Source organism: Dermochelys coriacea, chromosome 8, assembly GCF_009764565.3.
Source record: "Dermochelys coriacea isolate rDerCor1 chromosome 8, rDerCor1.pri.v4, whole genome shotgun sequence".
NCBI lineage: Eukaryota > Metazoa > Chordata > Testudines > Dermochelyidae > Dermochelys > Dermochelys coriacea.
In genome coordinates, this window is record NC_050075.1 from 85,348,665 (window position 1) to 85,371,818 (window position 23,154).

At 40.2% G+C, this 23,154-nt stretch overlaps 1 protein-coding gene across 6 annotated transcripts; it reads right to left on the reverse strand.

Moving 5' to 3' along the window:
- Nucleotides 1-2,188: 2,188 nt before the first annotated feature.
- On the reverse strand, nucleotides 2,189-23,154 carry LHX8 (LIM homeobox 8). Of its 6 annotated transcripts, none has more exons than XM_038413449.2 (9): nucleotides 22,579-23,154; nucleotides 21,852-21,980; nucleotides 20,088-20,255; nucleotides 14,354-14,475; nucleotides 12,458-12,678; nucleotides 11,857-11,960; nucleotides 6,068-6,163; nucleotides 4,980-5,163; nucleotides 2,213-2,782 (listed from the first exon to the last, which is right to left on the reverse strand). In XM_038413449.2, the coding sequence occupies exons 2-9, from the start codon at nucleotides 21,930-21,932 to the stop codon at nucleotides 2,706-2,708; spliced, it is 1,053 nt and encodes a 350-aa protein (XP_038269377.1). In that variant the 5' UTR covers nucleotides 21,933-21,980; nucleotides 22,579-23,154; the 3' UTR covers nucleotides 2,213-2,705. The 6 variants fall into 6 exon arrangements, with proteins under 6 accessions (XP_038269378.1, XP_038269377.1, XP_038269384.1 ...); XM_038413456.2 differs by lacking the exon at nucleotides 22,579-23,154 and adding an exon at nucleotides 20,336-20,419 and having other exon boundaries at nucleotides 21,852-22,572; XM_038413451.2 differs by lacking the exon at nucleotides 22,579-23,154 and adding an exon at nucleotides 21,061-21,137 and having other exon boundaries at nucleotides 21,852-22,572.

Here is a 23,154-nt window from a genome sequence, read left to right on the forward strand (position 1 = left end):
TTTATACACACACGCTGAGAAAAAAAAAATAGTATGATATATTAACCTCACAAACAGCAAATCTAGTTTTACAGTTTTCTGTCACTAGATGTCACTGTTTTGAGGGAAGGCTCTCAATGTGCAGAGCTAAACCAAGTGGATAACTGGAATAACCTATTTTGGTTAAAAGAACAGGAGTACTTGTGGCACCTTAGAGACTAACAAATTTACAAAATCGTCCTAATCGTCCTACTGTATTTTCCACTGCATGCATCCAATGAAGTGGGCTGTAGCCCATGAAAGCTTATGCTCAAATAAATGTGTTAGTCCCTAAGGTGCCACAAGTACTCCCGTCCTTTTTCGGATACAGACTAACACGGCTCCTACTCTGAAATCTATTTTGGTTGGTCTTTCCTGTTTAAACAGAACCATTTAAATATAACTAGGGCAAAGTTTTCTTAAAGAAATTAAAGATTTTTTTTAAATTGCACTAGTGATTTGATTTATTCCAGAGATTTGAGATTTTGAAAGATTAAATTACCAAAATATTGTTTATGAAAAGTCTGTTAAGTTATTTTTTGTCTTCTTTTGGGATTTCTAGAACAGCCAAGAAAATAGAAAAGGGTTAAATATTTAAAAATTAATAAAGTCAAGAGTGACAAAAAAAATTCCAAGGGACAATACATTGAGATTAGCTAACAAATCACAATAGTGGCAGCTACGCAGGACGTTAAGTTAAAATTTTGGCAAGTCCTTCCCGCTCTCCATATCTGTAATTTGGTTTAAGATTGCAAGATTTTCAGAGCTGGGAACGACTCTTTCTCCCTCCCCTCTACTTGTCTGTATGGTGACTAGAAAACATTAGGTGCTCAGAGCCTACTCCTGCTCCTGTACAATTCAATGGTGCAGGATCAAGTCCTCAGTTTCTTAGATAGTGAAGTACAATATTAACAAAAACAGCGTAAGTATTTGTCCAAAAGAGTTAAAAGTCTGCACCTTAAAAAAGCATAATTCCTTTTTTAACATTTAAAATTGGTATGTTGAATACTATAAACGTATGGGTCATGATTTATCTGTATTATCACAGCATCAACTTCATGACATTTTCTATAATGCACTGTTTTGACTGGCTTAAAGGAGATGAGTAGTGGTTTAAGGTGGGTGCAGGAAAGAGGAGGATAGGGAGAAACTAGGCAAAGAAGGACGGACAAGTGTCTCTATGAAGAGTTTTTCAATTTTTCTGTTTCTTCCCACAGAGAAGTTTCATGAATTTTCTCTGCCCACAGCTCTCACATGACTGCCCTTCCAATAGCAGGAAGCAGCAAGGGGGAGATCTTTCCAGAATGAGGAGAATACAGCAATAAGGGCAACTGAACACCAGTGACCGCAAAGGCCAGACCTTCTTTCAGAGAGGCAAGCACTTCTCAATTCAAGCTCTCACTATGGCCTGGACTGTGAGGAGAGCTCTCCTCAGCAATTCTACCAGACAAAAAGATGGTAGGCAGCTGAAGACATTCCAAAACTAGTGGCAGAACAGGGTGCAGAATTTGCATGTTCAAGGTGAGGCCTGCAGGAGGCAGTGGCTGCCCTGCAAAGCTTGAAGTCTTGCTGGAACTGCCAGCATCCCCTCCCTCATTTTTCTAGCCTTGCATGTAGACAATTGCCCAAACAATAGCAGCAGCAAATGTGAATTCGCCCTTTGCATAGCCTTTTGAATTAGGTGTGAGCTTCTGAAGCTAACCCCATTTCATTTCAAGATGGAGACCACTGAAGTCAACACTAGAAGCTGCTTCAGCAATATCCTCCTGCTAAAGCAGATTATAGTGTCTGTGCCGTTTCTCATTTACTTCACACCCAGGATATGGGTGGTTTTGAACTGGTCTTCATTCCCCACCCAAAAAGAGTTACCTAGTATTTTTCCCCCTCTCCACAGAAGATACTGGGCAGTATTGTGCTCTGCAGTGCAAATATGCATTAGTTATAATTTCATTTTGTAGAATATGTTTGAAATTTTTCAAACAATATAAGCTTATCAAAAAAAATTTAAAGTTAATTGACATTGCTACCTAATCCTGGGGGAAGGCCAAAGTTAACTGCATCATTTAGGTCTAATGTGCCTACGTGTACAAGGGACATGGTCTTAAAATTGAAGATTAAAACTGTGCTACTCTTATTCAACCATAAACACAATAACGTGTTTGTTTAGCATGCTGCAACAGAGGGTTTATTCAGTTCATTTTGAAAATATTTGCAAATGAAATTTATTTTGCCAACTCACAGACATAAGCTTTAAAGTATAGGCTGTATATAACTCAAATACAGGTAATACTTTTTATAACAATAACTTACAGATACAAACTAATGATAAACTACAATTTCACAAAGAATTGTAAACATTTTGCACAATTATCAGTCCTTTCTTTTAGGCAAAGTGCTCTTGATGATGAATAAATTAACAAATACATAACTAGAGTGGACTACTTCCAGACAATACAAAAAAGGTGTTTAATAAGCCTTGTAAACAACATATAGTTATTTATGCAGAATCCATAAAAGTGTCTTGCAGGCCAACTATACTTACGTACTTGGGCAGCAAAATGGTCTTGAAAATGCTTTGGATGTTAAATAAAAAATTAACATTAATATCTTTTCAACGATATTTTAATATACAATAAATGACTCTTAAGAGTACATCCTTACTAGCTTTTATCCCTGAAAGAAAGGAATTAGGTGTGACTTATTGGCAGTTGTGTCATTGAATGGGGTAGCAAGGGCTGGAGTCCAAGTGCTGTAGGTGAGTGAGCTATAAAAATAGAAAGATTTATTGGTCAACTGCATTGAAAGTAGAAAACATTGTAAGCTAGTAAAAAACCCCCACTGTACTATGATGATTGGGCCACAATTGAGCTGCACTAATTTCATTAACCTCAGCAAGAGCTCTTCTCTAGCACAATGGTTCTCAACCTTTCCAGAGTCTGATTTGTCTTGCATGCCCCAAGTTTCACCTTCCTTAAAAACTACTTGCTTACAAAAATCAGACATAAAAATACAGAAGTGTCACAGCATACTATTACTGAAAAATTGCTTACTTTCATTTTTACCATAAAATCAGAAATTGAAATGTAATATTTATATTCCAGTCTGTGTGATACTTGAACTTGTTTTTCACTTATGAGCCTTGTCTGAAGCCAAAGGTCCGCCACCCGGGGCTGAAGCATGTAACTTAGCTACATGGGGCTCTGGCAATTGCCCTGCTTGTCATCCCTTAATGCTGACCCTGCACTTGCAACCCCCCTAAACCCATCCCATGACCCCCTGTGGGCTGTAACCCCCAAGTTGGAAAAAACAAAAACAAAACATTCATCTAGATGAGTTGAGTACCCCCTGGAAGACTTGAGTACCCCCAAGGGTACACATATCCCTGGTTGAGAACCACTGCTTTAGCACAGTTACAGGATCTAGCCAATTTTAATGGCATTACAATTATTTCCAACTTCTTAATTCTGGGTCACAAGCTATTTGTGCCATTTCCATTCATGCATATTCCATTCATATTATCCTGCAGCTTGGGAATAAAGCAGACTGACGCTGTCTAAATGGCAGATGCAACCATCTCAGGAAACATGGTTACAACACAATTGTTCCCTAACCCAATTACAAATATGGTTCAAATATGTGTTGTAGACTTTTGTGTGGCAACTGAAGTCCAGCCTACATTACAAATTGGAACTAGATTTTGGTAACCTGGTTTGGAGATCACTGTAGCAGCCAGGTTTCTCTGTATGCCAGTATGGAGAGAGCCTTAGTCTGCAATGAAGTTGCTAAATGTTCCACTAATCTCTAGTGCTCCTTTCAAGTCTTCAAAGACAAATCCCAAACTAAAAATGTCTACAAATCCTGAATTGGAAAATAAAGTATTTAGAGTAAACACTTTTTCATTTAAGATCAACTAAAAATGAGCAATAATTACATTTTAGAATGAACAGCAACAAATCAAGTGTGTTTAATATAATTTCTCATCACCAGCACTATTATTATGTAGAAAGTACACAGTGATCTTTATATCCAAATCCTCAGCTATGCTAGTACAAAGGGAGCAGCCACAGCAGTAGGTAATAGATAGGGACCTACCAAATTCACCACCATGAAAAATGCATCATGAACTGTGAAATCTGGTCCCCCTCTGTGAAATCTGGTCTTCTGTGTACTTTTACCCTATACTATGCAGATTTCACAGGGGAGACCAGTGTTTCTCAATTTGGGGTTCCAGACCCAAAAAGAGAGTTGCAGAGAGGTCATAAGGTTATTTTAGGGGTGTTGCAGTATTGACACCCTTATTTCTTCACTGCCTTCAGAGCTGGGCAGCTGGAAAGTGGCAGCTGTTTACTGGGTGCCAAGCTCTGAAGGCAGCGCCCTGCCAGCAGCCGCATAGAAGTTGGGGTGGCAATATGATACCCTTACTTTTGCGCTGCTCCTTTCAGAGCTGGGTGGCCAGGGAGTAGCGGTGGCTAAGGGCTCAGCTGTGTGGCAGCAGTGCAGAAGGGCAGCAATACCATACCATGCCATTCTTACCTCTGAGCTGCTGCTGGTGGCAGCACTGTCTTCAGAGCTGGGCTCCCAGCCAGCAGTAAGGGTAGCAGTACTGCAACCCCCACCCCACATAACCTTGTGACCCTTCCCCTCAACTCCTTTTTGGGTCAGGACCCTTACAATTACAACACCGTGAAATTTTAGATTTAAATATCTGAAATAATTAAATTTACAATTTTTAAAATCCTCTGACCTTGAAATTGACCAAAATGGACTGTGAATTTGGTAGGGCCCTAATAATAGGTGTTAAGAGATGTTAGAGAGAATACTGGAAATGAGAAGTGATGGTCAGATTTCTTTACTATACTATTATTTACATTACCTAATAAATTCTCTTGCTTCAGCTAAAGAAAAGTATTGGTATTTTGTACTTATATCTGAAGAGAATTACAGTAAGTTACTGTACCTACCGTCCATGTAACTATGTAGAGCAGTTAACATTGTCCCATCTTGGGGTACATATGCTGAGTATGCCATTTCTTCTAACATTGGTGGAGACAGCCTAGAGGGCTGAACTGCTGTGACAGGAGCAGTGGATGAATGATTAGGACTAACATGTTTCTTATGGCGTGCTCTACAGTTTTGAAACCACACCTGAAAAAGAGGAAAATGTAAATCATGTTTGATTGTATTGAATTTTGACATTTAATTTAATAAAATAAAGTCCTCAAGTTTATAGTTCAGCTGAAGCTAAATTCAGTGTCACAGAGCACATGGAACTATGACCAGATCACCATTACATTGCTGACAAGAATGTTGAAATATCCTTGGCATGCCAGGTTGGATTTTTTTTTAAAAGTAATCTAGCCTGCATTTTTTAAAAGTTTGAACCCTTTAGCCAGGGATTATAGAAGTCAGCCATTCTTATAGAAATATTCTGTGAAATTTTTAAGCCAGGGATGAGTAAAAAGGGAAAGGAAAGCCCTTACATTATGGTTGGTTCATAGTGGTATTGTTTAATTAAGGGGTCCCCCAGACACAAAGTTTGAATCTGGATTTGAACTTCCTTTATATTTTAGATAGCATGAGGATAGGTTTTGTCTCAGGACCCATATCTAGGCTGATCAGTAGATGACCTCTAAATCCTAGTTAGTATTTGTGCAATGTATTGCAGCAGCTTTGAGGGAAAGTGAGTAAATGCAATGAAATCTTGATCAAAAATGAAATCAGTAAGTTTCATTTTTGTCTCTAGCAAATTTTGTATCAACGTAACGTTTTCAATGAAGAGATACTTTTTTTTTTTTTTTAACAAAACTCATTTAGGTGTATTGTATCTCCCACCTAAAGTACGTGATGAAAAATGTACTATATGCATCTAACAGATATGGGTGTCCTAAACAATCTTTGCTCAAAAGATTTGATCTGCAGTTATGTTTAAATGACCAGATTAGATCTCTTTCCAACTAAGAAATTAGCAATTTTCTTACTTGCACTTTGAATAACTCAGATTTTGTATAACTTGAACTTTGTGTTAGTGAAATAACTTTAGTACAGTCACCTGTATCACACGCCTGCTCAAGCCTGTTCTTTCTGCCAGTTTTTGGAGTGTTTGTGCATCTGGATTGTTGTCTTGAGCAAACTGTGCTTGCATAACCTGAAAAGGTAAGAGGTTGTTTTTTTTAAAATTAAGTATGTAAGTGCTAGCAAATCAGATATTATTACAGGCTTCTTTCAAATTTGTGGTCATATCCCTTCATTAATTTAAGGGAATGATGCTCTTTAACCTCCAAGCACGTTGTCCCAGTTTATCTTTTTAAAATCACTATTTTCAGAGTTAATCCCTTACTCTGAGTAATAAAATGGCCACAGACACTTAGAATTGGCAGAGGCATTTTTCTTTGTTCTGGTTTGCACTAGTCCAGGGGTGGGGGGGGGAAGAAATGCAGGTAGGACGACTGCACTAGAGGGGGATTATGGCAGAGAATTCACTGCAGACTAACTTAAATGTTGATGGTAGATAAAGTGTACAAACTGCAGACCATTGAATACATAATAGGGGCACAGAATGAACTTTCCATAGTTGACAGGTTCAAAAAGACCAATCAAGCTAGGTCTTGTGTTCTAAAGAGGATTCCCCACTTAATCCTTTTCCAGCTGCCCTGAAATATGTATGTAATTTTGAAGTCCTGAGTTCATACCACATTTACCTTTAATCCATCTCTGAATGACACACAGGCTGCATATAACAGACCTACTACTGGCTAATCTCACTAAGCAATGCCAGACATAGCTCAGCATAGGATTAGGGTGGTATGGTGCAATGTTTTGAAAACTGAAAACCTGATCATTTGTCATTAAAAATAAATGGCATCTTTTGCAAAAACAGATGTCTGTTTAACTTGTGTCTTGATTAAATTCTAATTTTGCCTAAATTCCTCCAGTAGCTTCAACTGGAAAAGAAATTTTCACTTCCTGTCCTAAACTGTGCATCATTGAGCAGTTTGTGTTTTACCCTTAGAGAATGACTGCATTTTGGTAGCTGGAAAATAATTCATATGCTCAGAGACAAACTATATAGTTTGTAAAGCACTTTGGAGTCCTTTCATATGAAAGGACTCCAATTATAAAGGTGTTAGATTAGGAAAATTCTTACAAAGTGAAACTGCATGGCCCTTTGCTGGTGATTCTGTAGCGGCATAAAGGAAAAATTAAATTTGCTCATTTTTGGACTGTGGGGACCAACGATGCGTTTGCCATGTATGTATTTGCAAACTTTTTCCATAGTGGGGACCAAACCGTTTCATGGACCACTTCCTCTCTCGTTTCCAATTTCATGGACCAACTCCTCCCCTATCGATAGATAGTACCATAAAATTCTAGTGGCAACTATAGCAGTTGCTTCCATTGAGAAGCGTGGAACAAGAGAGGCCCACAAGTGTTTTGTCTTTTTTAAGGCAAGTTAATCACACTCCCCAATTTGGATATTTAAATTAATGTCTCCTTTCCACGTGTTCTATTTCTCTTAGTTGGAAACAATGAGAAGAGTCAGCCTGTTACCATCTAGCTCTCCATGGACGACAGTTTGTAAATCGGTGTGGTACTGCTAGATGACACTTTTGTTTCATGTGTGTAAGGGAACATTTGTAGGTTAGATGCAGTCTAAACTAGAGGGTTCTCTTCTTAGCTCTCCAGTTCACGTAAGAAGCTCGTTGACATCTTGTAAAGGTGAATCCAAAGCAGAAATGATTTATCAAGATTTAGGACAGCCTTAGAAACAGAATCACCTCTTTAATACATCATATAGCCCTCATGAATACCACCTTGACTATATTCTCCAGTCCAACGCTTTAGGTACAAATAATTATCCACTCCATTTGACCCACACTAGCATTTAGATTTGCCAGTGAGTTTGCTTTGAGTATGAACAACAATAGAAACCAGAGAATAAGAGCCTAAGAGACTTTATCGATAAAGTACTTTGATTTATACATATCTTTTAAATTGATTGTGGAGATAGAATGATTTTGCCCATTGGATATTACCACATATTAGTCAATTTACCTATCCCTCTAAGATTTCATAAACTGAAGCTATAAACCTGAATCTATTCCATAATTTGACTTAGCTCATTTACAGAGCTAATATTTTACATCAGCAGCTATTTTCTAGTTTGTCTTAAATAGAAACCCATTCCATCACTCAGAGTTTTATATGAAAAAAGAGATAGTTTCTTACTTGTTAATTGGGTTCTCCATGTCCCAATATGCCAGCCCATATTGTGGGTATAAGTCCTCCTACCAGCAGATGGAAACAGGAAAAAAGTAAAGCTCTTGTGAAGTCAAAGTTTGTAAAGTGCTTTGAATATAGAGCACTACGTAAGAGTCAATTACTAAGTTATTCCTCCTATGAAGGCAGTTAGCTGGATGAACCTCTTCAGACTTCCTGAGCATTAAAAATTTTATTCTGTTCATATTAAAACTCCATAAAAAGTTTAAGGGAGAAATTAGTCCCATCTTCACCAACACGAGAGATGGCAGGGTGGGATACCTAGGCTGATCGAGAATACTACCTCTCAATTTTCCACCTATTGAGCATGAACTTGAAAAGCACCTTCCAATTCCAAAACAGACATGTGGTGGGTACCAAAGAAGAACAGATGGATGGATTACAACATCTATAAGCCTAGACTTCCAAAAATGCGTTTCTAGAGGCTTCCCACATCAGGTATCTCTAGTGATATAAAAAGGTATGCAACACACACCCAGGTAGTTGCTTTACATATTTCTGGAAGAGAAACATTCCTCACACCCCCAGTCTCCATAGAAGCACCTGTCAAATTATTCTGAATAGGAGACAAAGCTATCTATACCTGCCACCATATGCTGCTTCAATGTAGTTTTAAAACCAGAAATGACAGTGAAGCTGTTCTTGGGGCATTCACAAAGGATCTGACTTTCCTAACTTAGAGTTTTCTTTAGATTTAGATAGAAGGAAGCCTTCATATGCTTGACATAAAGATAATACTGCATGTGTTCTTTCATGGCTTCAGAGAGAAACTTTCTGACCCAAGAGGAAAGACCAAGCAGGGCTACATGCCTGGTGGGATAGAACAATCTGAGCCCAGATCAAAAGATCGTACCTAAGGAAGAGATGGTGATTTAGAAAGAAGCATTAACTCCAGAAGCCAAGGACAATGCTAAATTTAGAAAATGCAATCTTCGAAAAGGCTCTGCCCATTGAGGTTAAGGGCAAAAGTAAGCTAAGGTTGCCTTGGATAGCAAAAGTCATTCAATCCTAAATCTAATGGGCCCTGAAACCTGAAGAACATTCCTCTCAATCATCCTGAGGAACTAGGATACCAATTATTTAACCTGAATGGGGGCTTAAAGGTTTCATTTGTGGCAATTCAGAAGGTGCGCTGATTAGCGCAATTCCTATTCTCTTGGTGGGCTCCAGCTTAGCCAGTTGCTTTGGATTTCAGAATCTCAGCAATGTGAATAGCAGCAAGAGAAGGGAAATTTCTTCTTGCCTAGAACAAGAGTACAAGATACTTTTCTTTGTGTCCTCCTCCCCCACATTGCTGATATATACAATCTACATATTGCACTTCTGTTTGGATTATCACTCCCTGCTCCTTCAACTTGTGGCAGAAATGGCAAAGTGGGTTTTTGACAGTGGACTGAGAAACGAGTCTCCACCAAGAGCCAACAGTCACATTATTATGCCTTGGCTTAAGTGCTTCATGTCCATTACTACCACTCTATTGGGCTGTTCTAGGGGCAATTCCTACTGAATACTCTCTTTTTACAACTGCCAGGGAAGGAGGATAGGCTGGCCAGACCACGCTCAGATCAAAGCAGCAGAAAAGTCAAATTTAAGAGTGGCTACATGTAAAAAGCTTGCCAAGCATGCCATATCAGGCTGTTTCTTTAAGAAGTCCAAACCACCAAAAAGAACACACTAGGCTAGAACTGTGAAGCACTGTTAAGGAACTGAATCATATAGTCGGTTTCAGAAACTGAGTCTGCAAAAGAAACATCTTGCTGACCCGAGAATCAGGCCTGACCTAAGATAGAGATGAATTACTGAGCTGAAAAAGATTCTCAATCATTTGCTTCAATTTGTCACCCACAGTTCCCAGAAAAGACTGCATCCTACTATCTACCAGGCACATATATGCTTCTGATTCTATCTGCAGCAACCCATCATTCAGGTCAGGGATGACAGTGTCTCTCCTTCTAGAGAGCCACAGTAAGGAGTACCATTTTGTCTTGGCGATTCTGGTATTCACCACAGAAGACAAGGCCCTAGATGTTCAGTGCTGACCCAGAATGAAAAACAGAGTGTGTTACACAATGTGCCCAATGGGGATGTGCACAAATATGAAATGGGACACAAAGGGATGCCACCTTTGTAGCCTGTAGAAGCTGCAGTCTATTCCTGCTGTTACCCCTGTAATGACGGAGTTGACACTGGTCATAGATTTTATCTTGAGAAGGCTAAATCAGGATTTTCCTCAAAGATCAAATGATCTGAACTATTCTGTGACTGAAAAGCTATTTCTTTTCATGGGGGATAGTGACCAGTGAACAACGTCACATCAGAGATCAGGTCCAAAGCTATAAATCTTAGTGGGCCATAATCAAGGCAGTCACGATGCTGGAGGAAGCCCTAGTGACAGAGGAGATTCAGCCAGCCAGCCCACTTTAGAGCAGACTTGACCACACAAGAGTTTTGATTCATCACTCCCCACAACATGCACAGTCTCCCATCTGTTCATCATAAGAAGTATATCCACTGACTGAGCTGGTATAGAGGGATGTTGGAAAATGCTTCATACTATACAGTATGTCCAAACCGAAAGAGTAAACTGTGACCATGGTATTCTCACACTGCTTAAGTTTCAAATACACTTGTTCAGTATTTAACTTTGCCCTGACCCCACCCTCTGTATGAAAATATATTTTTGTTCTAAAACAGGTAGCACTGCGTACTGAAATGAAGATTCTGAAAAATAAGCCAACATTCCACTCTTAAATATAGAGGAGAATATGCTTTAATAGGTAGAGTCAAGATCTGAATGTTTTGGAAAAGTCACTTATTAAGGGGGGTGGGGAGAAAAAGCAAGGAATATTCATTCGACAGTCATTAATACTCATTTTATAGGTCACATATATTTACAATCTTCAGTATACTTAAACATACCAGAGAGAGAGAGACTGGTCCTTCCTCCATGAAGGACAAACCAGCAGAAAGTAGTTCAATTATTCCACCCCCTTCGCCATATAAAATAAAGGAAGGGTTAATTTGACTGGAGCCAACCTGAGAGTTCCTGTTTATGCTGATGTGAACATAATACTTTCCAATTCGGAGGACACAATCTTGATAGTCATTAAAAGGCAGGATTGTGGTGGTATAATGAAATCTAAAACTCCAACACACTAGTGTCCTGAAAAGTACATCTCCTTTGTATATTTTTTCATAATACATAATTCTGAAGATATGTTTTCTTTATTGTAATTATGCATAGTGATGTAAATGTCTGATTAAATGGATTTCATCAAGCAGTCATACTAGATCAACATTTTGGTTTCCACTTTGCACAATTACTAGCTGCCCTGAGGGAAACAAAGCTAGAAGAGGAACTATTTCATATTAAACTGCTAAAGCTAACAAAGTAATCCAGAAACATGCCATGTCTTGATAATTTGTTAAATAGTTTAGAACAGAGAGAATAGTTTGCTCATATGTAACTATACTTATATTCATTTTCAGTCATTCATTGCATAAAACTTTTATGCATTTCTGAACCGTGTCCGTTTTCAGCGCTCACAATGCTGCCTCTACCTGGAGTTGATCGGCTGTGAAGCTGGTCCGAGCTCTTTTTGCTGGTTTTGGGTGATTAACATCTTGTTCTGTTAGTAATGCTCCTTCCACACTAATCCCATTCCCTGATGTGGAAAGAAAAAAAAAAAGCTGTATATTGATGATTCAGAATGATATTAGTCATAAGTCACACTACTTAAGTCACACTGGAAAAGATTTCTAATGTTTGTTAGCTGGTTATTATGGAATTGTACAATGGGCCCTGTTTTGTTCAAAGTTACTTTGGTATTAATTTGGAGTAATTCCATTGACATCCAGATTTCACAGACGTAAGAGAGCAGGATTTGATCCAGCATTACAGCTACAATGTCACAGACCAACTGGATAAGCTAGACATATTTTACTTTGCTTTCTTTAGAACTATAGAAAGTAAGTTGAACATATTAGAATAAAAGAGTTAAATATATTGGGTAGTTTGAACATTATTAAGCATACAGATGCATATATTTCAACTAAAATAAAGCTAGAGAACTGCTTTTCTTATAAAGGAAGGTGATAGCAGCAAATTTAGTTAAGGCTAAATGACAGTCAAACTAGGAATTTAATAAAAGCAGCATATTACCATTTTCAACTTCTCTTTTTAGATTGTCCAACATACAATCATAATGTACTCTACAAAGGACTTTCTCTTCAATCAAAGCAAACTCCTCTCCAGTGGAAAGCTGTCTTTTGCAGGAGAAGCAGGCAAAACATGCTAGGTGATACACATTTCCCTTAGCCCTTCGGACCCAGTCAGTAGAATGGATGTGCCTACCACAACGAGAACAACGGGTTCCATACCGCCTACAGCAAAGAAGGGAAAACAAAAGGCTAAGTCACAGAAATAATCATCTAAAACATGACCATCACCCTAGGAAAATTAATGACAATTTGATGGGGAAACAGTCTATGGGATTCGTATAAGTGCACTGACTCTGTTCATTGATTAGATGACAGTAGAATTTACATTGTTTTTCTGGAGAAATTTTTAAAAGTTTGCATCTGGTTGTTTTAAAAACAGGGCTAAAGCCCAATTACAAGTTTAATTCTTTCCTTAAGTCAGAAGGCAAAATATTCATTTAATGACTGAAGTGGAATCAAATATTCCCTCATCTGCCACTGTCTAAATATCCCTTTTAATCCATTGTCAACTGTCTCCCTGACCTATTTATCTCGTGTTCTATGACCTCCCAATTATCCAAACATAGTCCACATAGTTATTCAAACATAGTCCATAGCCCAAATAATTTGGGCCTTAATTCTATTGTATTTAACTACATAGTTCAACTGCTAACTGAAAGTTAAAATCGAGAAAATATATCTAGAAAGCTTCTATAGGGAAAGATATTAGTTTCCAGGGAGTAACGAGGGGGTGGGGGGGGGGAAGTATAGCATCTAGTTTTGCTATAATCTTTAGAAGAACTTCAAATATCCAACTTTATCTAGAATATGGAGATAAATATTTTCCCATCAGAATCTGACTATTTTCAAGAGGAAAATAGTGACTAGAATATATCTATAATAAGCATGGATATTTATTCTTTAGGAGCACATGTGACACCAATATCTTCCGAAATGGATGCTTAAACTTAGGCTACAAGAAACCTAAACAACTAGCCTAGTTTTTCAAAAGGGCTAAGCACCCATCAGTATATTTTAAATTACTATTTAGTTTAAATTATTCTCTTTTGGTATTAGAGTGGTCAACAGCTGATCAGTTTATTTCACAGTTGAATATTCCCTACCTGCTTTGGATTTGGGGTGAAATCTTAGCTCCACTGAAGTCAATGGCAAAGCTCCTGTTGACTTCGAAAAGATGCCAGGACTTCACTCCTGATTTTGTCAAGCGAAAATTCCCCTCAATTCCCTTTGAAGCCAGCACAAATTACCATAATCCACATCTCACAGAATCATATCCTAATCTTGCACTGTGTGCCACATCTCCAAAACTAACTGCTCATAAATCAACACATTATAATTATGGGAACTTGCTGCTTACAGGTTGCATGGAGATACAAAACAGTAAATTATGATTTAAAAAAAATAATACTTTTCTATGGTGTCCTAAGGGTCTTTGCTTGTGTTACAAGGAATTATATCCACTGTTTCTTGGAATAGAACATCACAGCTCTACTTTGTAGTCTTGAACCAGCACTATTAAAAGAAACTATTAATCTGATGACTTTAGGGTCTGTATTATGGTAAGGGCCTTGATTTCTAATGTGGATGGTTTAATTTCCTCACGGGCCTCAACAATGAGGGATCTTTTCCATAAATGCTGTTGTTATTATATACAACATGGCACAAACTGCTTAAGGTTTCCCCAATCCCTTCTTAAGGCAATTGAGGCTCTGGAGCATAATGACTGCTGAAAATAGTGAAGGTGAAAGACAACTTAAATATCAGCCTAAGTGAACTTCCGGGTATTCACTTGTCACCTCAGAAAAATGAGCTCCATTTTAAGAGTCATATGATGTACCTGAAATAATCAAGTTTGCAGAAAATATCTTTATCTTTGATGTAGCAGCTGGTATGCCTTCCTAGAGAGGTTCTGCAAACACTGCATGAGAGACAGCGTACATGCCAGCAGAGATCATTTACCTATAAAAGGGAGAAAAGACGACATACTAATCTGGTAGCGCAACTGTGAAGGAGTGTTTTTGATTTATGTAAATAGGGAGGCAAAAGTCCATACTTTTGCCATATGTACCACAGACGATCAGCATATACACCATCAAATCAAAGGATTTATTTATTTTTTAAAGCAACACATTAGGATTCTATAAAATAACGTTCCAAATTTCATCTAAGTTAATAGAGATCCTCAGTACAAGCTTCTGTGGTTTTGTGTTTAAAGCATGATAATGGAAAGTAGGGGATCTGGGTTCTGTTCCTAGCGCCAACAGACTTCTTTGCCTAGTTCTGCTCTCACACCAGCTGAGTAATAAAACAGAATTTGGCCTCAAGTGACTTTGAAAAGTTATCTAACCTCTGTGCCTCTTTCTTTCCCCCTATCTGCAAAAAGATCTGACTAACAGAAAGCACTAAATTCAATTGATATATAAAGTGCTTTGAGATTTAAGTTCAGAGAACATGTGTCAAATAAAACAAGCCACGAATTACATCTCAACCCCTTTGTTTTACCAGCTGAGTCTGCATTCTTGTAATTAAATTAATGGGCTAAGATTTTCAAAGCAGTTTAGGACTTATTTCCAAATTGTCTAAGGGATATATCAACCATTGTTTCTATAGTTTAAAATGTAAAATCTATAATGCTGTTTGACTTAGGTCTGGTCTACACCTAAAACTTAGGTCTACTTTAGGTAAAAAATTTCGTGTGATATGGTTAAGTTCATCTTATTCCTCCCCGCCCCGCAGATGCAGCTGGGTTGATGGAATTCTACAGTGATAGAATAACCCCTTTTGTCGCTGTAGCAAGTGTGTACACTACAGTGCTACTGCAGCTCTAGCACTTTAAGTAGACACACCCTTAATCATAGAAAGCGAAGAGTAGGTTGTCAACAATTCTGAAAAGCTCTATAAATTTTTACTATCAATAGTCTATCTAGTGTTTTGGCAATATAAGCTGTTTGTCTAAAATGTTAGTATTGTGCATTTTTTATTTATTGTGCATTTGATCAAGTGCAGAACAGATTTTCTACATTGGTCTCATTTAATATTTGCAAAGACAATAGATCAGTGTTGGTTTTTGACCATATTAAATGTTAAGGACTCCCACTTATGATAAAAAATAAGTAACATTATGGATAATACAACATTTTAATGAAAGTGGCAACCAAGCAACAAACTAGTTCAGAAATGTTCATTCTCAGAGCCAGATTCTAATCTCAGATACCTCAAACAATGAGATCTTCAAAATCTGTTTGCTGCATGCAGCAGTTTTGATATAAGCAGCGTTGTGTCTTTAGTCAAAGATCAGAATGCTGCCCTAAGAGTCGTAGTTGACTTATCACAATAACCTACAAAATCCATGGTTTCAGAGTAGCAGTTGTGTTAGGCTGTATTCGCAAAAAGAAAAGGAGGACTTGTGGCACCTTAGAGACTAACAAATTTATTTGAGCATGAGCTTTCGTGAGCTACAGCTCACTTCATTGGATGCAGAAGTGAGCGAGGTGTAGCTCACAAAAGCTTATGCTCAAATAAATTTTAGTCTCTAAGGTGCCACAAGTCCTCCTTTTCTTTCTACAGAATACATGTATGCATATGAAGGATGTTTTGAGGAGAAATAAACTTCAGCCGGTTATACTAAAAATATAAAGTTGTTTGCATATTGTCCAGCATTCTCTCTCAATATATAATCATATTGGCAGCAGTCTTTATTGAAACATAGACAAAACAAATTGACAGATTTATTAGTACATCACAATTTAATGCTGATCTACACCTCTCAATATCCTTGTCCATGGTAAGAAACTGCCCTGTTGAAAATGGCAGTCAGCAAGTGATCCTCCCAAGCCAGGTTGAAAATGGTGATACTGCTATTGGAGGTGGAACAAAAGCATCTGGGCTGAACGAAGTCTCAATGGCTCTAGGAAAATGGTCTGTACTAAGAAAATTTTCTAAGTATTTCCCACTATTGCTAACAATGGTTTTGGCTTTACTAGTGTCAGTAAACCCTGGTGTAGATGAGCTGCTAGCGTTAAGCCCCATGTCACATGAAACTGCTCAGAACAAATTTAAACAACATGATGCTTAAAATTCTGGCAACAGCCCATAGCCTATTTATCATAGGGTTCCTAATGCTGCTAGCACTCTCCTGTAGAAAGGGCAAACCACACTTTAATTGTCCTCAATATAGTGTTGTCCCATCTACATTCCTATTTAACCATATACAGAACATTGATTTAGGAGACCCATTGGTAACAACCACTGTCAGCAATGTGTCAGTTTCCCAGTGTAAATAGGAATAGAAAGAGTCAGACATCTGAGTAGCATGGAACACTAGATATTTATATCTATTTAAAACCCTCTCTCATGTAAGTGGTACAGACTATTCATACCTGCAACTATATTCAGCTTCTACCTAAATTGCAAATTCTGCAGTTTTTAGACGGGAAAACTGATGCTCAGAGTGGTTAAGTGATTTATGCAGAGCATCACTAGGAGTCAGAGTTGGTAAAGCTGGGTTGTAATCCCAATCCCACCATATTTTAGCCACTTGAGAGCATTGTTACCAAGAATGGTTCACAAAAGGAGAGGGGGATTTCCTAGAAGGAAAGATGAAGTGACATTCTTTTCCAGGTACTTTTCCCTCTATCTAAACCCATCAATGAATAATAAAGCAGCATAAATATATAATATACATCCTCTACCCTTACCCCTCCAACCCTCAAGACAACGTTTTAATTGAAAGGGCGAACAGAAAGTGGAGAGAGAGAGAGAAGAAATTTAAAATGCCTCAAGCAGTGCTACCTGTTCTGACAACATTTTGAGAGCGTTGGGTAAGTGGTTGTTTATTTATGGAGCTTATGGAGTCAAGTGATTAAGTGATTGTTTTAAAAAAATGATAGGTAAATTGTCTAACCTCGTGGGTGTGGAAAAAAGCTGGGAAGTCTGACCCGAGCGCACCCAAAAGCCTCTAACCCAGACCCCAGTGTATCCTAAAGGCTCTAACAAGTTTTATTTTTAAAAGTCTTGTGGTTTTGTAACCAGTCTCTTGATCTTTTAAGATCTGACTCATGATTTTTGAGCACTTGAGACTGGTAATACTGCTCCAGTGCAATGTAGCTCCTTCTCTCACTGCAGAAGCTACTAAACCATACCAAGAGGTTTAACTTATTTCTTTAGCTCAAGAAGACTTCTGAAGAGCAACTTTACCTTCAGAATGCCAGAGTGCACGAAATGGCTTATTATTAGCTGCTGACAATGTAACTGGCATGATATAGGACAAGAAAAAACCATGGCCTGAGCAGCTTACCAACTTATTTTTAAAGAAAGTGTTTCCTGAGGCAACATATTCCTGGAATTCCCAAAATGCTAGAATTCTCTCAAAGTAGCATGAACAGTTTGTCTTTCAGCTAAAGCCCCCCCCCCCCCCGCCACTTCCTATAAACACTTACTCATGTGCTTAACTTTACACATGGGAGTAGTCCTATTGGCCGCAATGAAACTGCTCTCACATGTAATGTTAAGAACATACATGTCTGCAGGATCAGGGACAAATATCGGAAAATAAAACACCCAGGCTGCCAGTTTTTTCGGGGAATGGATGAGGAACAATTGTCTAGAATGCGTGTCAAGGACAAGGCAAATTTCATTAGGCAGAATTAAGTCATCCATAATGCAGACAGACTGTACAGAACTTCCATATTGGTGCAGCTCCCTGATCAAATCCATTCCAACTTCAGGGCCAACTGTTAGCAGTGAACACATTTTTAAGACTTTAAATTCTGTTTACACCCAGTGCTCCCACATTTATAGCATTACTTGAAATATTTTTGCTAAACAACCTTTTGTCTGTTCTAGACAAGGCCCAAGTTGTGGGTAGTGTGGTATTTTACTTTGTGAATATGCATGTTTGAACTCCATGGAGTTCAGAGCATTGGTTTTCTATTGAACAAATCATATTTAAACTCAGGGTAGTGGTTGGTGATTTGTACCACATTACTCGCATGTCATTCATCACTTACAAAGTGCACTTAGTAGGGCAGCTCCACAGATACTAAATGAGGAATTACTGTGCTTTGCCTAACCCAGCGGCACTAGTAACAAGGAACAAGATTGTGAATTAAGCACCCCAGAATTTGTGGTTGAAGTGAAACCAGTAAAACTCATATATAAATAGTGTGACTTATGGAGAGATTGTTCTGTACTAGATACTGTAAATTCTCAACACTTAAATACAAAATATAACAACTCCCTCTCTAACAGTTACTGATTAGTCAGACTGAAATCAAAGTGTATGATGAATTTTTCTGGTACTTTCACAATACAGGTAGTTACATATTTAATAAATTTTATTAAGATGATGTTATTAACCAACCAAACTGCTCACAGAGGTTCCCATATTAGCAGCCATGTGCTTTTGATGTAATTTGTTTTTATGGGTTGTTTTTAGAACTAGTTCTGAAGCAACAATGGGAGTTGCCCATTCAATTAATTCTGCTTATTTAATATACTTCATATCACAAAATGTTAACATGTATTTTTTCTAAGACACCGGGGTAACTCAATGATATCAATGGGAGTTTTGCCATTCAGTGGGGCCAGCATTTCACGGGACCTGGGTATTATTTTGCAGAGTTTTAGAGGGATGCAATTTGAAATGGCCAATACATGAAACCATGAAAAATGAACATACTGGATTTTAACATGGTGGTGGCAAAAAGAAAGAGAGGACACTATTTTACAGTTTACAAATTTAACAATAGATCGCTAGTAAAACGTATCTTTTCCAGAATGGAACAGTTCAAGGTGAAGACAGAAGGGCAAAGAAACTCGGTGTTTTAGGTTTTGCTGATCATAAGATACAAATGGTGAATTGTTTGGAGTTATTTTACTAAATGCAAAAAAGTCGATAGTCTCCCGAGTCAAATTCCTGATAGGATTTCAAATGGAAGAGGCGTTGTATTCTTGCCGCTAAGGATCTGTAAAGGTTTGCATCCTAGACCGGGGACGAGGGAGGGAGGGAGGAAGGGAAAGAAGCAATCCCCGAAGAACCATTGTAAAAAGAGAGAGGCGGTTTAAAAAAAAAAAAAACACAACAACAACAACAACAACAACAACGAGAAAAGGAAGCGAAATTATGCACTGAGCGCTCGCCGCATTACCAGCCTCCCCAGCCCAGCTGCGAGCCCGAAGCGCGAGCAGCCCGTTGCTGACGGGGGACCTCACACAGTTTGCGCCAAGAGCCAGATCCTCCGAGGAAACTGATCGGGACGTTTCGGCCACGATGTGTGTTGCTCTCGCGCTGTGTGCGCCAGGGAGTAGCGGGGGGCCCCGTTCGCCTCCAGCCTAACGCAAGCCTGGGAGAGGAAGGGGGTGAAGCGAACGCGCGGGGGGCCAGCCAGTCCCCCCGCATTTAACCCGGCTGGGGGCGGCATGGCAGCCAGGGCAGCGGGTGCTGACGAGCTGGAGCCGGGTAGGGCTCTCCGCGGAAGCCAGCGGCGCCCTGGGACTCCAGCCTAGCTCGGGGGGCCGGCGCCGAGTGGGAGCCGCGGAGCTCCCGCGGGCCGGGCCGGGCGCGCACTCACCTTGAGCAGGTACTTGTCCACGATCTCCAGGCCGCAGCTGCTGCACAGGCACTTGCTGGGGGCGCCGCCGGAGGCCGAGGCCATGGACCGGGGCGAGCAGGAGGAGGAGGGGGACAGCGGGGCGGAGGAAGAGCAGGAATCCTCGTCCCCGGCCGCCTCGGGGCTCACCTGGGGGAGAGCGGGGGGCCGGTTAGCGCGCTCGGACCGCCCCGCGCCGCCCTCCGCGCCCCCGCCGCGCCGGCACTTACCAGCTGCCCAGCCCCGCCGCCTTGCCGCCGGCCCCCCGCTCTCCCGCGCTCCTCGGCCATGAGCCCCCGAGGGAAACGGCAGAGCTGAGCGCGCCGCAGCCCCCCACCCCCAGCTCCTCCCCAGGCGGGGGGCGGCTGAGGCCACCTGGAGCCGGAGGCGACGCCCGCGGGGGGCGGGGGCAGCGAGGGCAGGAGGTTAATACCTTCCCCGCCCCCCGCCGAGCCGGCCTGGGGTTACTTCTCTAGCAGCCGCCATTCCAAGGGCAAGGCCGGGCCGGGCCGGGCCGGGCCGCGCCGCAGGGAGAGCGCGTTAATGGGACGCTTGAAAGCTCGTTACAGCGGGACTTCAGCCGCCGGGCGCTGCTTCCAGCCGCGCTTTCAAGGGAAACGCCTCGGCGGCTCTTTGCTCAACTTGCTGCAATTAGAGCCGCCAGTGACTCCCGCTCGTTTCTTTCAGGTGTAAATTGCCGCTTAAGAGCTCGCTGAGAGACCACAGTCGAGCTCCTAAAGGGTTATTTTTAACCGGCGCAGAAAGCGGATCGACTAATGGAAAATACCCAGCTGAATTGAATTTGGTGCCATTAAAAAAACAAATCGCACCTTTGTTCAATCGCGGCTCAACGTTTTTTAAAGCACTAGAGTCGGGAGCGCTATTACACAAACCCTCCCAGCTCTACGGACACGTTGCGTTTCGGAAAGTGTGTGTGTGATTTTGATACACGCACCCCACAGTTACTTCCTAGTTTTCCAAGCTTACTGAAATCACCCTATAGCGGGGGGGAGGACAGCCACGTTTTGGTCCCTTAAAATGAAAAAAATTTAAAGGTTAAATCTTCGTATATACATCTAGTACAAATCTACAGATCAGCGGATGTAATATTGCTTAAAAATCCCTAAGCCTTGAATATTCACGACGCGTGATAAAATTTCCAGTCAGAACTGCTATTTTCACAGCATCATTCCGCATTTTTTTTTTTTTAAAAAAACTTTGAATTAAACATGGAAGTTTGGCTCCGGCCATAATAACCGCGAGCTCCCGAATACTTTAAATGTTCCTAGGCAAGTTAATAGAGTCAGAGCCCACTTCTCCCTCTCCCATATTAAAGGCTCGGTCTCTGTTTTGTGGGTACACATTTGCCAAACTAAGGTCTATTTGAGATCTCCAGCTTTTACAGCGTTGAGGACTTAAATGAGGAGTACTAGTATCAGTTTACACCTTTAATGTTCCAATTATCGTGCTGATTTGAATGTTCATTTATTCAGACTAATTTAAAGGCCCTAGTTGGTCTAAAAGCTAAACAATCGCTTCCCCCTCCCCCCCCCCCAGGCCTCTTCCTTCCTAGCGGCAGGCTTTAGCTATCTAGACGTGCTTCGCAAATTATAATCCACTGCCACGTCTAAAGAAACTCGAAAAATTATGGAGCCCGAAGGTTGGTAACATTAGCCTGCATCTCTGCGAAACCGACCACTCGCCTTCCCGGCAGCGCTTCTGGGCTTTTGCCTAGGATCAGCTCACCTTCTCAGTGGAAATACCAAGCGCAGGAATGTCCTTGTCTTCTAGTTTACACACAAACATCGGATCGCTCTTCCAATACATGGCACTGCTAGGACCTCTTATCACATACCAACTCCAGAAAGGGCAGCGCTTCCACCGACAGAGAAAACACAAAAGCACCTTCGAAGGGTGAGGGGGAAAAAACAAAACAAAAAACTCCAAGGCCCGTATGTTGCTACTACTTGCAAGGCTGTACTTAGGATCCTGTTCCCAACTTCACTGATGTGAGGCCCTTCAGAAAAAAAGTTTTGTTTTCAAGTGGGTGGAACCTCGCAAAGAAAAAAAAAAAAAAACACTAACCCAACCTCGTAGCCTTTTGCTGGCTTTCTAGCCTCACCTCCTTGTGTAAAACCCGCCTTCTGTACATGTTAAGATCTTTATCGTTACAAGCAAACTTGCTCCAGATTTTTGCTCTTTTAAAAAAAAAAAAAGCACCGTTATTTTTTTTTTTTTTTTTAAAAAAAAGCTCCGTCTTCATCGTTTGCTACAGCTTCTCCCCCAACCCTAAACAAAGATTCAGGTTACACCTCTTTCTGTATTAACAAAGACGCCAAATATCAGGGAAGGCAAGAGGATGTGTGAACTGTAGGTTTTATCTATTCTACTGAAATCCGAAGCCCGAATACGTTTGTTTCGCCCAAAGAAACGCAGCAGAGTCTAAAACCACCTAGCTATGTTCTGTTCTTACCCATATCGCCAAGTTCCTATCGATAAAACCTTTCTCATTAAAATTAAAAAAGGAACATCTGAGCAACCTAAAGTTTATGGCATTGCTGTAGTTTTGAAATCAAGCCTAAAAGAATAAAATGTGTTACTAATTAGCGTCCGTATCTTTGATCGTGACCTGGACAGAGCCTGGTGTGAGTTGACTGTCCACTGCCTAGAGAGTTTCTGAAAAATTAGAGGCGATTCTGATCGGTAAATGATTCGGTGCCGATTATTTGTGCGTTTTTCATACGATTATGACATTCCCCATAGAGCTCCACCAAACACAAGGGTCCCGGTGCGTTCTGAACCCTTTCCCTAGAATCAAGCAACAACTTCTGCAACTTGCAGGTGAGGAGGTAAATACTCTATCTGCTTCTGTGTAGGTATTTAACTAAATCATATCCATGTGGTTTTAATTAAAGTTGTGTTTATTTTCCCATTCCTCTCTCCCGGTTTTGTTTTGTTTTGAAGCTGTCTAAAGGTAAATGTATAGATGCAAGGCATTTTTGCCAACGCTATGTGAAACAGACTGCAAGCGGTTGATTTAGCTGTTTAT